The sequence below is a fragment of the Ambystoma mexicanum genome, chromosome 6q, assembly GCF_040938575.1.
Source record: "Ambystoma mexicanum isolate Mex_15411 chromosome 6q, UKY_AmexF1_1, whole genome shotgun sequence".
Lineage (NCBI taxonomy): Eukaryota > Metazoa > Chordata > Amphibia > Caudata > Ambystomatidae > Ambystoma > Ambystoma mexicanum.
The window spans coordinates 1,036,221,146-1,036,235,274 of record NC_090937.1 but is presented as its reverse complement, the minus strand read 5'-3'; the positions used below and the strand labels follow the sequence as shown (position 1 = coordinate 1,036,235,274).

The 14,129-nt window shown below is 44.7% G+C and overlaps 1 protein-coding gene across 3 annotated transcripts in view; it reads right to left on the bottom strand.

Annotated features, from left to right (window-relative positions):
• Positions 1 to 210: 210 nt before the first annotated feature.
• FGL1 (fibrinogen like 1) overlaps positions 211 to 14,129 on the bottom strand; it is a 533,869-nt gene continuing 519,950 nt past the window's right edge. Inside the window, exon 9 of one of the 3 annotated variants that reach the window (XM_069631565.1) lies at positions 211 to 4,020. In XM_069631565.1, coding sequence (XP_069487666.1) covers positions 3,861 to 4,020 — 160 coding nt within the window. In that variant the 3' untranslated portion in view covers positions 211 to 3,860. The remainder of the gene's footprint in view (positions 4,021 to 14,129) is intronic. The other 2 variants (XM_069631566.1, XM_069631567.1) reach the window with 2 other exon arrangements.

Genomic DNA, 14,129 nt, shown 5'->3' with positions numbered 1-14,129 from the left:
TCTGCATCAGAACTTTTTCATTACCAGTTCTTAGCATGAACTAAAATAATCACATTTTTATAAAAACTGATTTGGAAAGTACACCAATCACATTACCAAACATGACAATTCAGAAAAACAAAATATTATAGAAGGGTGTAATACAGAATGATTCTAGCTTCATTCTTTCTATCATCAAGAGAAGTATATAAGTACCAGCATACTAATCAGTGTGATTTAACAGATTTAATCTGGGTTGGTCTTTTGTATTTTGAAGCTTTACATACTTCCAAAACACTGGCTTGTGAAATTATCATTTATAAACGTGCAGAAAAACCTTTGACTTTTACAAAAATGCAAAGTGTTTTTTGTGCCAAAAGAGCAGACTTTAAAATATGCTTGCCCAGGTTCAGTTTCATCTAGTCTGCTCCCTTCTGTCTACCACCCCTTCCACTGAAATGGCCTACGAAAGAAGAAAGATCAAGTAATGGGCTAAATGAGGCCACCAACACGCGAGAAGGCAAACTTCACAGAAGACAGTACAGCAATGTATGAGATATTCGTTGATTTGACCAGGATCACTGTATTGTCTGCTGGCAAAGCCAGGATACAAGCAAGAATTATTTGGTTCCAAATGTGGATACTTACTCGTGTCTTGGACTAACAGATTATGCTCCTTATTGGAGGTGATGGCCTAAATTTTACAACACCCCATCTGAACAAACCAATTTCTAGACCTTCACCATAGGATGTTTGTTTTTATTGCAACCCCTATATGGTGCAGGTGTATTGCCGATAATAGCACCTGTTGTGCTGCAAGACTAGGTACATATGCAGGCAGGTTTATAAACTTCAGACATACGAAAGGCTCAGCCAGCCTTAGAGGAATGTGCTATTCTAATCTTGCATAGAAACACATATCTTCGCAATTAGTGCTTAACATACTGAGCTAACATCTGAACCATCGTGGCACTCAATTTACCAATATGCATTACAAATGTGGCTATTTCACATGATCAACATAATTCCCACAGGAAGGAAAGAATGCTACAGGAGTTGTGCCGTAAATAACACACAAACTATATATACCACAGTGAACACAGAAAGCATTACATGGTGAATTGATTGAGGCAGAATGTACTTGCCAAAACAGACAGGCAATAGGTTTAGAGCCTCAGCACCATGCCATAAAATATCATGATGTGTGCTATTTAATTCTAGTGAACAAAGGAATCTTACTTCTTTAGATCAGGCAGCTTTGTGGGGCCCCCTCCAAGGTGGGGGCCCTGGGCAAGTGTCCCTTTTGCTCTCCCATAAAAACGTCTCTGATTCGGTGTATATACGCCCGCGGGTATTTGCATGGCACAATAACAAAGTGCAAGTAGAAGATTATAGGAAAGAAGGGCCTTTCCGTCTGAAGAATTGACTGCGGAAATAATGTTGCCAGCCTGAGACCACGGCCTGCATGTGGGGAGAGAAGGAGAGGCAGTGGCAGGACACAGAGGGGTAACTCTGGAGACATAGGGTGCTAGGTGGGGGCATGTTGCAGGATCCGGCAAAGGATGCAGGGTTGGAGAGAGGGTGGGGATGAGGGGGGACAGGCGGAGCAGTCACAGCCACCACTGAAAAGTCCCTCTGGAAGCCAGGTAGTGGCCGTCACCGAGCTGCAGTCAATGCCATGTCTGGTATGTAATTAAGAAAGGGATGAACACGCATGAACCAATAATTCTCAGCGACTCCCAGGGCGGGCGTGGGCATTCAAGCTGTTTTACTAACTCATGTTCCCTTTCAGCATCCCCAAAATGCACACTTATGCACAGTGACGAGGAAGGACCTCATGATCTGGACACCAGGCCATTGCGCATTTACTTCTATTCATTGATCTGTGTCCCACCTTCTATGTTGGCCAATTCAAGGAATGGATCTATTCTGCATGCCATCCTGGTCCAACACCATGGCATGGGTGAAGAGTTCCACTGTAGCCTACAGTCAAGGAGAACCTTGTCTTCTCAAAGAGTTATGTGCTTTCCCCCCTCTGGGAATCAAGTCATCAGTGAGGCCAGGGGTGGAGTCATTGGAACTTACAAGTGGCAATACCTGGAGATAGGCCTCCTGCACCAGTGCAATGCCATGCTCACTGGAAATGTGCCCTATATTGATGCTCTTTGGCTGTGTGAAATGTCAAGATGTAATGTCCCCATGCAAGGCGGAGTATTATATACACTCTTACTGATCATGCAATAATGCCCTACCTATACAACACTGCTTCCACACAGCCCGCAGCGCTAGAAGAAACATCTGTGTGACCTGCTTCCACAGGACTTTGCCATGCCTGGAGCGGGCATGCTGTGGCCTGTTGAACCTGACCCTCTCTATGGCATAGGTCACCAGAAGACTGGAATGGGAGCCGAAGCTGCTTCTGTGCCTTACAATGCCAAATGGCAACTTGTTTGTCTTCGCCCGGGGAACTGATGTCTTTGCTGCCATCCTCTACAAGGTGGTGACTCCGTGACAGTCTACAAGAGCCTCTTCTAAGTGGGTTCTTCCAAGACTCTGCTCTGATATGTCCTTGGCATGGAAGCAGTGTCTTTTGGGCTTGGGCAACCTCTTGGACATTTGCCAGGCACATTGTAGGGCTCTCCTCGTCCTTCTATTGAACCTTGTTTGTTTTGGACCAATTGTGCATCACTACCTTTATTTTTTTTCCTGCTGTTTTAATTTTTTTCCTGTCTTCTTTTAAAATCAGCACACACTATTGTTATCCCCAGAGCACCAATAGGTGTCAAGGCGTATGTGCTTTCTCTAAATAATTAGAATAAATGAATGGCTATGCTGTCTGGCTCCAGTAAAGGATTCCGCTCATCACCAATGCAGTGAAATGGCAACTTGAAATGTGTTGTTTCAGAAAAGGCAAGATGCAATGTCCTCCACCAAGGTTAAGTGTCATATGCACTGCCTATATCATGGCATGCCAGTGTACAGTCTACTGGAAGCCCAGATCCATGTAGCAAAACCCGGAGAGACAAGCCTCACTGATGTTGCTGTATGAGGCCGAAACCTGTTTGGGGATGCTTGTAGTCTCGTGCAGAAGGGATGCGACCAAGCAATTCAGGCGAGATTGCCCCTTTTGGGGTGTGACCAGGCCTGATTTGCATATGGTCTTTCCCTTTCTGTAATGGCTTGGCAGGTGTAGAACGATGGTCTGGAGCATTTCCCAGGACAATTGCCGGAGGTTTAAGATTCATTCTAAATCTTCTAGCCATCACATCTTTTGTTTTGCAAAAGACATTCTGACAGCCTACATCGCTATGAGATCATATCGATGGGAGGGAATGCGCTACAAACAGTACATAACATAATAAGCGTACAAATACGTAGGATCCTACAAGGGAGGATCTTAAAAGCTCTAAGGTGGTACTTTGACAATATGCTGCACAAGAGTGCTCTCATTGGTTATACCTTGGCCAATTGTACATGGCTCAATACTTCTGAGAACCAATGGTTTCTCTAAGAGGCCATCATGTCATAATAAAGGCTGTGTTTAATATGCCCAGTCAGCCTGTGGGTGGCATGGATACCCTTGGGGATTTGTTAAGAGTTAGTCAGAATGTAGTAAAAAAATGTAGACATGGAATTTCTGAACCTATTACCTCACTCTGCCTGACTCTAAGGTCGCTGGTGTTAGGGGGCCCCAGTGAAAATGATCACTGGATCAGTATAGGGGCTATGTGATCCTATAAAAGCCGTCTGCATCCCCTGTGACCCGCAGAAGCACACGCTGGGCACCGTGCCTGAATGTGCTGTGGTTGGCTGATAGCATCAGAATGTTCATAGCATGCACCATTATGACACAGGGTGAGATAAAAACATGATAAGGCACATTAGATTGCATTTGGCTGGAATTCAGCTGGTCTAGCCTTCATGGTGACAGATTTCAAGGAATACCACCATCCATGCCAAGTATACCAAACAATGCCATTGTCGGTCTTTGCTGTGTACGGGCCTTTGTAGTAAAAGCCGTTCAGGTTGGCAGCATGACACCTGGTGGGATGAAAAAAGAGAAGGTTTCAATGTTAGAAAAGTATAAATGTCAAATGTGACAAAGATTTCTGAGCTTTTTTTAAAAAATTAGAAACAATGCAAACATTATATGTCTTGATATCATTTATTAAACTAAAAAACAACAAATATACATTTCCTATTTTTGGCCAGTGCAGCAGAGAGATCAGTACCCAGAGTCATAAAGTGGATCCCTTTCTCAGTGCTTTAAGAGGGATGAGAAATCGAGGGGGGGCACTAACATGGTGTGTGGCCTAGTGAATGTTGGGCGCAGCATAACGTGGGGGCTTCCTGCTACAAGCAGTACATAATCAGACTCTGCAATGGGGTACTCAGCATTTTCTCCAGTAGTTTTGTTTGCATCCAGTTGGCTACTGTAGATTAATCTTGTTCTGTCTCAGTTTGTAAACAAATCATTGTCTGAAAATAAATCACCCTCTCACTTAGTACACAAATAATTCATTCAGTAAGTAAATCACCCACATTTTATAAATAAATCACCTATAAGAATGTGGAGGGGACAAATAGCACCAATGTGGGTTCATGGCTGCTGAGCATTAAATCAAATAGCATTTTAGGAAAATAAGAATTCACACATATTTCTATTCTTTGTAATGCAGTAAGATAGCTCTGTGAGTAAAGCGCTAGCTGCTGCGATCTGTGTGATCTGCTATATATATATATGAATATATATATATATATATAATAAATAATCACTATCATATTCGGCAAACATGTCTATGATTATGATTTAAACATGCAACCCTTCTCAGCACGTAGTGCACATTGGGCTTGGTGCTCATTTCACTTGTCACTATGCCCATGGTGACAGTGAAATGTCTCTATTCATGAACCATTTGGACAGTTTCAGCTTTTGGGGTTCAGGCTCGGGCTGTGCTCCTTGAACATAGGCTGACAGTTCATTTTCCTAAATGCATTCCCTTCAGAGTGTGTACATTGATGAGTTGGGCCCTGCAAATCCAACAAGAGCCCCCTGGTGGCTTTCAGACTCCTGTCTCACGCAGGAGGAATTGCATCAGGTGCCTATTAGTGTATGAAGAAGTGTTTAGGGACTGTTGGGCACTGCCTGGGCTACCCCAAACCGGTATACAGTGTTTATATTGAAAATTATATATCGAATAATACATATATCTAAACTTATATCTTGAAAACCTTTAGATTGAATAGACGTGTTTTAGGGGTTGTAAACAGGGGTTTGGCCCCCCCCACGCCTCCTAAAAAAGATAAGATCTATTCAATATTAAGGTTTTCAAGAAATGTTTTGATATATGGGCACTCAGTATACAATATCTCGGTATAAAGACATGTAACCACCCAAGCCCACGCTGCTGTTTCCCCAATAATAGCAACCACTTGTGTGCTCCTTGATTTCCCCAGTTTCCAAAGCCCAACATCCCAGACGAGACAGTAACCTTCTTCGCTGGGTTCCCCATCCCATTTCGAGTAACACATCACTCCCATGACACAGTGTGTTTAATGATAGAGTAAACCAAGACACAGCTTTTCAGCGGTGCTCAGCTGTGGCAAGGGCAACCTATTTTGTCTCTACCCACATCTGTTGGGCACTTGCAGATACATATGCATTGGGCACATCCTACAGGCTCTGCAGAAATGAGATTAGACAACCCTAAGTGGTTGGGAGGAGACATGAGCCCACAGCTGCTGTATTGAGCACCCAAGGGAACACTTCCAGAGCACCTTGCAACCCCACAGAACAGGACTTGGAGGATTGCTCCCACTATCATCTCAGAGTTCAGTATTTGTCCCAGGGCCATCTTTAATGCGTACAGGTTCCAGGATACAGGCACATTTGTGATTCCTCCAAACAAAAGAAATGAAGAGATCCAAACAATATGTGATTTCTCTCCAGCTTCTTTCAATCCAGTCAAGCACATAGCTTGATATGCTGCCCTGGCAGTGATTAAAATCAGCATAGCAAGTCCCTTGCCAGCCCTATTCCTCCTTGCACAATGCCTGAATATGAATAATAATGTGGGGTGAAATATAGCCCCTGAATGCCAGAAATAAAGAGGTCAGAGTGATTTGTAAAATCCCACTGAAGTAAAAAGCCAGCACAGAAATGGTGATGTCTGACACGAGGCCTATTGAACCAAAAACAGGCCTAAATCTCAAAGGAAAGAAATTGGGCTTGAATCTCAAAAGTGCAAAGATATGCGCAATGCATTGCAGCAAGGAAAAGAAAGACATGTGGCTGACAATGCTGTTTTACTCAATCAATGGAGAGCTGCACTTTTACTTAAAGAGACAGCAATGCATACATTATCTTAATGTAATACCAGATTGTGCTCCAGCCATCTAAAGTGAAACCGAGCTCATTGCAATGATAAGAAATAAAATAACTTCTTTTTTTCCCCTCATCCAAATAACAGTGTGCTCACTAGACTTTCAGAGTTTGAACATGGTTTTCTCATACAACTGCTCTATACATATGGACAATCCAGAAGAGATACTCATGTATTTTGCAAATGTGAGATTAAAGAAGTACATTACACATGGATATGAGGCCCAGGCGCCTTATAAAATGTCATGTATTGCGTGTGAGTTTAAAAGCCATTGCTTGCAGAATTGTATATGCAGCCGGTCATTTCTCCTAAAGAAGAAACTTAACCTCCAATACCTTTCCTCTGCTGCCCTGGAGAGAGAGGTCTGGTCGTCAACCAACAATCAGGGCCATTACTTAAAAATATAGAAAGAAATACACTGCTTAGATTTAAATCATGGTGGAAACAGATAAGGTGATACCTGTTCTTTCAGCAGAAGTGACCTTGAGGTCACAAGTCCCATAAAATGTCCATTAGAGTTGCAATCAGGGCCATCACAGGCCTTGAAGGGGGAGGTAAACATAAACATGATCCAGCCTCTGGTTGGTCACATGCTTAAGGGTAAATGCAATTTAAGAGAACAAAGGAAAAGTCTGTAGTTTCTGGAAACATACATATTGTTATATAAAAGGGGCAGCGTATATGCCACAACGGTCATTCCAGACTTTTATTAAAGGTGACAGTAACCCCCTTTGAATCATGCTTTAACGATTATTGTGTGATAAACATAACTAAAGTTATTCATGAACATTTTATTTGGGCCTTCCCTTGATTCTGAGTGATTTGAAAGTTGGTGTGTGAGTGTAGGAAATAATTAACATGGGAATTATGAAGTGGCATATTTTTCACTGAAACGGCGCCTGAGTAAATGAAGAAAAAACTTATACCTGCATAGGAAGGGCGTGCCGCCTTCAGATTAGCATCATGTGATTTGCCTTAAAATGTAGTTCCTAAAAATATATTCATATATGTAAAGATTAGAAAAATGAGGGTACTTGCCATGTTGATCGATTTTCTTTGCGTTTTGAACATGCAGAGCCCAAATGTCAGTTTGAGATGATGAAGCTTTCTCCTCCCACAGCTTTTATAACTCACACCCCTCATCTCCTTGTCTTATTAGCACACAGGTGGGAGGTGGGTAGAGAAAACCAACCAATCCCTTTTGCTGGAATCATGATAAGGTTTTGATGTCATTTGCCCTATAAGTAAACCAGTTTGCATTAGAACTGGCCTTTATTTTTATTTTTTTATTTTATACAGTTTGTAACAAACTTTTAAAATACATCTCAGTTACCACATCTTCACAATTAAAATACATATCCTCTTATTTCATCAAACTTAATTTACCATCCTTTCTGGCCCAAATTACTTTATACAGTTTCACAAAATTCATTCCCTCTTCTATGGGTCAAACTGCATGTCTTTATCATTGTCAACAAGCAATTCATTTGGGCCAGAAAGAAGGTTAGTGAATAAGATAATTTCTTATTTGTACCTTCTGACAGTGCCACTCACCAATCATCGCCACTTGAGCAAGTTCTTTCTAGTATATACATTCCCAGATGTTTGGTTCTTAAGTCTCTAAGTGCCGGACAGAATACATTTAAGAGCTTTAAAGTTTCTTCCTAGCTCTTACACAGTCTGCATGTTTGTTCCTCTGGTTGAATTTTCTGTCTCAGCCCTTTTAATTCTTTGGTTTTGAATAAGTTCATTCAAAATTTCAGGAATAAGTTCCTTTGTAGAATCCCTGGAAATTCCTCCAGATAACCAGGTAACAAATGTAACCGTCTGGCTTCAATGGCAACATTTTTGCATTTGTCTATGTCTAGATCTCAATTCGCCAGTGTTTGCCCAATCTTGTCATAACAATCTTTTTTAAAAAATGTGGGGTTTGTTAATAAGGTGTTTTCATTGGTATTTAACTGTTTCAAGAGTATTTCACACCTTTCGGTCCACAACCATAAAATAGTTCCATCATGCTTCTCACCAGGATTGGACAAAAGTCAAATTGAGGTGGCCTGTTCTTGTCAAGGATAATTTGATACAGTGCCAATGTGTTCCATGCCACTCGAGCATTAATAGATGTCAGGCACAGCTCATATCGAGTACATGCCGTCAGCACCCCTTTTGAGAGCCACAGCACCTTACACCAAAACATGTTTTCGAGTGAATCCCACAAGGCGGATGAGCTATCCAAGATACATTCCGCCCCAAATATGATCGCCGCCGCTGCTTTTTGTTTGTAGAACGCCACTATTGGTCTTAATGAAAACTTGCCATACTTCCTGTTAAGGCTGCTACTTGGGTCACAAGATATTTACATTTGGCTTTTGCTTTAATAACCCATGGAGCATCACAAATACTGCTGTTAATGCATGTTCCCAGATATTGAGTTTGCTTTACAATTCTAAGCGCTTCCTTCCCTAGGTAACACTGCATCTTCTTTTTTGGTCCAATTTTTTTCCTTTCAGATCTTGAAGAATTAGAATGCCTGTTTTTGCAGGAACTGGCCTTCTTCACTTATTCTGCGAGGCAACCTGCTGCTGAACTCTTGCGAGAAACATCCAAGCAGAGAGGCCCCAAATCTTGCATTGGAGACAGGAACCAAGAGACATAGAAGCTGACTGGGGCCTCTTGGAGGATTCACAGGAGATTGTCCTTGACTGACACCCTTGCTGTCCCAGAGGTGCACTGCTGTTCCCTGATGTCCATTACAAGGCCTCTCCTGTAAGTAAAACTATCCCCAAAGCCATAGGTTGTGTAGAACCTGCATTTGCAAGCATTGTTTAAGTTCTTTCCCCCTAGCTAAATATCCTGTTTGTTTGTGTAGATCCTTAGCATATCTAATTAAAGTAAATCAATTAATTCCGTTATAGAAGTCACGGGATGTATTTTGTTGGCATTCGAAACCAACAAGCTCTTCCCATTGTGTTTTGAGCCGGTATAGATATAAAGATTTGCCAAAATAATGAATCCCAAAACCCTGTTTCCACGTGAGTGTGCAGGGTGCAAAACGAAATTCCTCTTTGTTCCCTTTGTGCTCTGACCAAAACCACAAAGTCCTGCCTGTTCCTTTTAGGTGTGGCAAAACACATTTTCCCATTGCTTTTCTTTCCCTCATATTGCATCTGTGAACAGAATCCCAAAATGATTTCCCCATTGTGTTCTCACTCTCTGCCACTGTCCTTAAATTCAGAGGGGCCAATTGATGTTTGGAGGGAGGGGGCTAACCAAATCAGCAATCACTGTGTGTCTTGAGTTGTTCTTTTTCTGCTTTGGTGGCCGATGTTAGTCTGTTTGTAAAATGTGGTTTAAATAAATTAATTAATCTATATTCTTACTACACACTGGCCTGGTTCCTAGTCAATTGTGGCACCGTGTATTTGTTGGGATTGGGTGCGAGAAGTGTTGGAGGCCTTACAAAATAGAACCTGAATCAAAATCCTAGTGATTTGCTGAGCGCGACATTCATTGGAGGGAAAGGAACTCCCTGAGTTGAGTGTAACCGCGTAATAAACCACGACAAAACACAGGTGCCATTTGAAGGGAAACATTAGCTGTCCACAATTAGGGTATTTGTGTTCTAGCCTAGGTACACAATTACAATACAGATGAAGATTGAGGCAGGACACATCTGTTGCTGCTTGATAAGATAGACATATCCTAGCAGGCAGCGAATTTAGTTAAGACATCACAATGAAGGTACCAGAGCATATGAAGGTACATATACCAGAGCATATGCTTTGAGTTATGAGTTTAAAAGCTACATGGAAGGCAATGGTCCCTTAGTATGGCTGCGGACACAGATTGGGAGCCATGTGAAAGGAATACGTGCTCTAGCACACATTCAGGACAGCTATCAGAAGTGTTGAGGAAAGTACACATAGCTCTATCACAGTTTTAGGATACCGATCAGCAGACTCACAGATTGTATTAGTGGTCAAGCATGGCTACAGGAGACAGACTTCAAGCAACAGGGAAATGTACACAGACCATAGCACAGACAAAGGATGTGGATTAGAAGTTATCACAAAAGTGCACATATCCTAACCTAGACTTGGATTACAAGGGGACCATGGATTTCCTGTAATGTAGTCATGCGTAAACCAAGAAATAAATGACTTGGTGGTGTGCATTATACCAATGGGCACTATTATTATGTATGAAGCAATGCTACAGCCAATTAAATCGTGAGTGATGCTTTTCTAAACAGATTGTCCTGAGAACTAACTCACCTTTATAGACTACATTTTAAAAGATGTGTGGTCTGATAATTATGACAGGTTATGCACTATGGGAATAAATGAGCTGGCCAAGATCACTGACTTTGTTTAAATGGTGAAGCTGGGATTTAATAACAGTCTGCATTTGTGGCACTTGACCACGCTTCCTAATTCTTGCTGTACAGCATAGTGCAATTATTTGTCAATGTTTGAGATTCAAGATTTGGAGCCACGTGGTGGGCCTGAGCAGATGAAGGGGTGGGATCTGGGGAGAGTTTTAACCTCGGGCAGACAGGTGAGAACCTACCTAGGGGCTCGGGGCAGAGCCACGTGGTGGACCTGAGCAGATGGAAGGTGTGGGACCTGGGCACAGGCAAACAGGTGATGACCTACCTAAGGGCTTGGGCCCGGAGCCACGTGGTGGACCTGAGCAGATGGAAGGGGTGGGCCCTGGGGAGAGCTTTAACCTCAGGCAGAGAGGTAAGAACCTACCTAAGGGCTCGGGCCCGGAGCCATGTGGTGGACCTGAGCAGATGGAAGTGGTGGAACCTGGGGCAAGCTTTAATCTCAGGCAGACATGTGTGAACCTACCTAAGGTCTTCAGCATGGTGCCACATGGTGGACCTGAGCAGATGGAAGGGCTGGGACCTGGGGAGAGTTTTAACCTCAGGCAGACAGGTGAGAACCTACTTAAGTCTTGGGCATGGTGCCACGTGGTGGACCTGAGCAGATGGAAGGGGTGGGACCTGGTGAGAGTTTTAATCTCAGGCAGACAGGTGAGAACCTATCTAAGGGATCGGGCTCAGAGCCACGTGGTGGACCTCTGCAGATGGAAGGAATGGAAGCTGGGGAGAGCTTTAACCTCAGGCCGACAGGTGAGAACCTACCTAAGAGCTCGGGCATGGAGCCACGTGGTAGACCTGAGCAGATGGAAGGGGTGGGGCCTGGGATGAGTTTTAACCTCGGGCAGACAGGTGAGAACCTACCTAGGGGCTCGGGGCAGAGCCACGTGGTGGACCTGAGCAGATGGATGGTGTGGGACCTGGGCACAGGCAAACAGGTGATGACCTACCTAAGGGCTTGGGCCCGGAGCCACGTGGTGGCCCTGAGCAGATGGAAGGGGTGGGCCCTGGGGAGAGCTTTAACCTCAGGCAGAGAGGTAAGAACCTACCTAAGGGCTCGGGCCCGTAGCCATGTGGTGGACCTGAGCAGATGGAAGAGGTGGGACCTGGGATGAGTTTTAACCTCAGCAGACTGGTGAGAACCTACCTAGGGGCTCGGGCTAGAGCCACATGGTGGACCTGAGCAGATGCAAGGGGTGGAACCTGGGGAGAGTTTTAACCTCAGGCAGACAGGTGAGAACCTACCTAAGGGTTCGGGCTCGGAGCCATGAGGTGGACGTGCTCTAGCACACATTCAGGACAGGTATCAGAAGTGTTGAGGAAAGTACACATAGCTCTAGCACAGTTTTAGGATACCGATCAGCAGACTCACAGATTGTATTAGTGGTCAAGCATGGCTACAGGAGACAGACTTCAAGCAACAGGGAAATGTACACAGACAATAGCACAGACAAAGGATGTGGATTAGAAGTTATCACAAAAGTGCACATATCCTAACCTAGACTTGGATTACAAGGGGACCATGGATTTCCTGTAATATAGTCATGCGTAAACCAAGAAATAAATGACTTGGTGGTGTGCATTATACCAATGGGCACTATTATTATGTATGAAGCAATGCTACAGCCAGTTAAATCGTGAGTGATGCTTTTCTAAACAGATTGTCCTGCGAACTAACTCACCTTTATAGACTACATTTTAAAAGATGTGTGGTCTGATAATTATGACAGGTTATGCACTATGGGAATAAATTAGCTGGCCAAGATCACTCACTTTGTTTAAATGGTGAAGCTGGGATTTGATAACAGTCTGCATTTGTGGCACTTGACCACGCTTCCTAATTCTTGCTGTACAGCATAGTGCAATTATTTGTCAATGTTTGAGATTCAAGATTTGGAGCCACGTGGTGGGCCTGAGCAGTTGAAGGGGTGGGACCTGGGGAGAGTTTTAACCTCAGGCAGACAGGTGAGAACCTACCTAAGGGCTCGGGCCCAGAGCCAGGTGGTGGACCTGAGCAGATGGAAGTGGTGGAACCTGGGGCAAGCTTTAATCTCAGGCAGACATGTGTGAACCTACCTAAGGTCTTCAGCATGGTGCCACATGGTGGACCTGAGCAGATGGAAGGGCTGGGACCTGGGGAGAGTTTTAACCTCAGGCAGACAGGTGAGAACCTACTTAAGGTCTTGGGCATGGTGCCACGTGGTGGACCTGAGCAGATGGAAGGTGTGGGACCTGGTGAGAGTTTTAATCTCAGGCAGACAGCTGAGAACCTATCTAAGGGATCGGGCTCAGAGCCACGTGGTGGACCTCTGCAGATGGAAGGAATGGAAGCTGGGGAGAGCTTTAAACTCAGGCAGACAGGTGAGAACCTACCTAAGAGCTCGGGCATGGAGCCACGTGGTAGACCTGAGCAGATGGAAGGGGTGGGGCCTGGGATGAGTTTTAACCTCGGGCAGACAGGTGAGAACCTACCTAGGGGCTCGGGGCAGAGCCATGTGGTGGACCTGAGCAGATGGAAGGTGTGGGAACTGGGCACAGGCAAACAGGTGATGGCCTACCTAAGGGCTTGGGCCCGGAGCCACGTAGTGGACCTGAGCAGATGGAAGGGGTGGGCCCTGGGGAGAGCTTTAACCTCAGGCAGAGAGGTAAGAACCTACCTAAGGGCTCGGGCCCAGAGCCAGGTGGTGGACCTGAGCAGATGGAAGGGGTGGGACCTGGGATGAGTTTTAACCTCAGCAGACAGGTGAGAACCTACCTAGGGGCTCGGGCTAGAGCCACATGGTGGACCTGAGCAGATGCAAGGGGTGGAACCTGGGGAGAGTTTTAACCTCAGGCAGACAGGTGAGAACCTACCTAAGGGTTCGGGCTCGGAGCCATGAGGTGGACCTGAGCAGATGGAAGGCGTGGGCCCTGGGGAGAGTTTTAACCTCAGGCAGACAGGTGAGAACCTACCTAAGGGCTCGGGCCCGGAGCCACGTGGTGGACCTGAGTCGATGGAAGGGGTGGAACCTGGGGAGAGTTTTAACCTCAGGTAGACAGGTGAGAACCTACCTAAGGGCTCGGGCCCGTACCACGTGGTGGACCTGAGCAGCTGGAAGGGGTGGAACCTGGGAGAGTTTAGGCCACAGTTCGCTGCTTAGTAATCCTAGCATTTCTATAAGAGGCAGGAAGCATTTCCCGGTAGACATTCCACGAATATTGAGAAATAAATGGTAAAAGAGTGGGGCCAGGAAGTGGGATGGCTTCCATGGGGGTACAAAGGGTGAAGGCAGTTGTGAGGAGGTGAGATGGTGAATGGATGTGTCTTTTATGCAGCTGGTTTATTTTCTATTGTGTTCTGTTAAACCCTGAGTCAGAAGTGCTTCCACTAGAAGCACATGGCT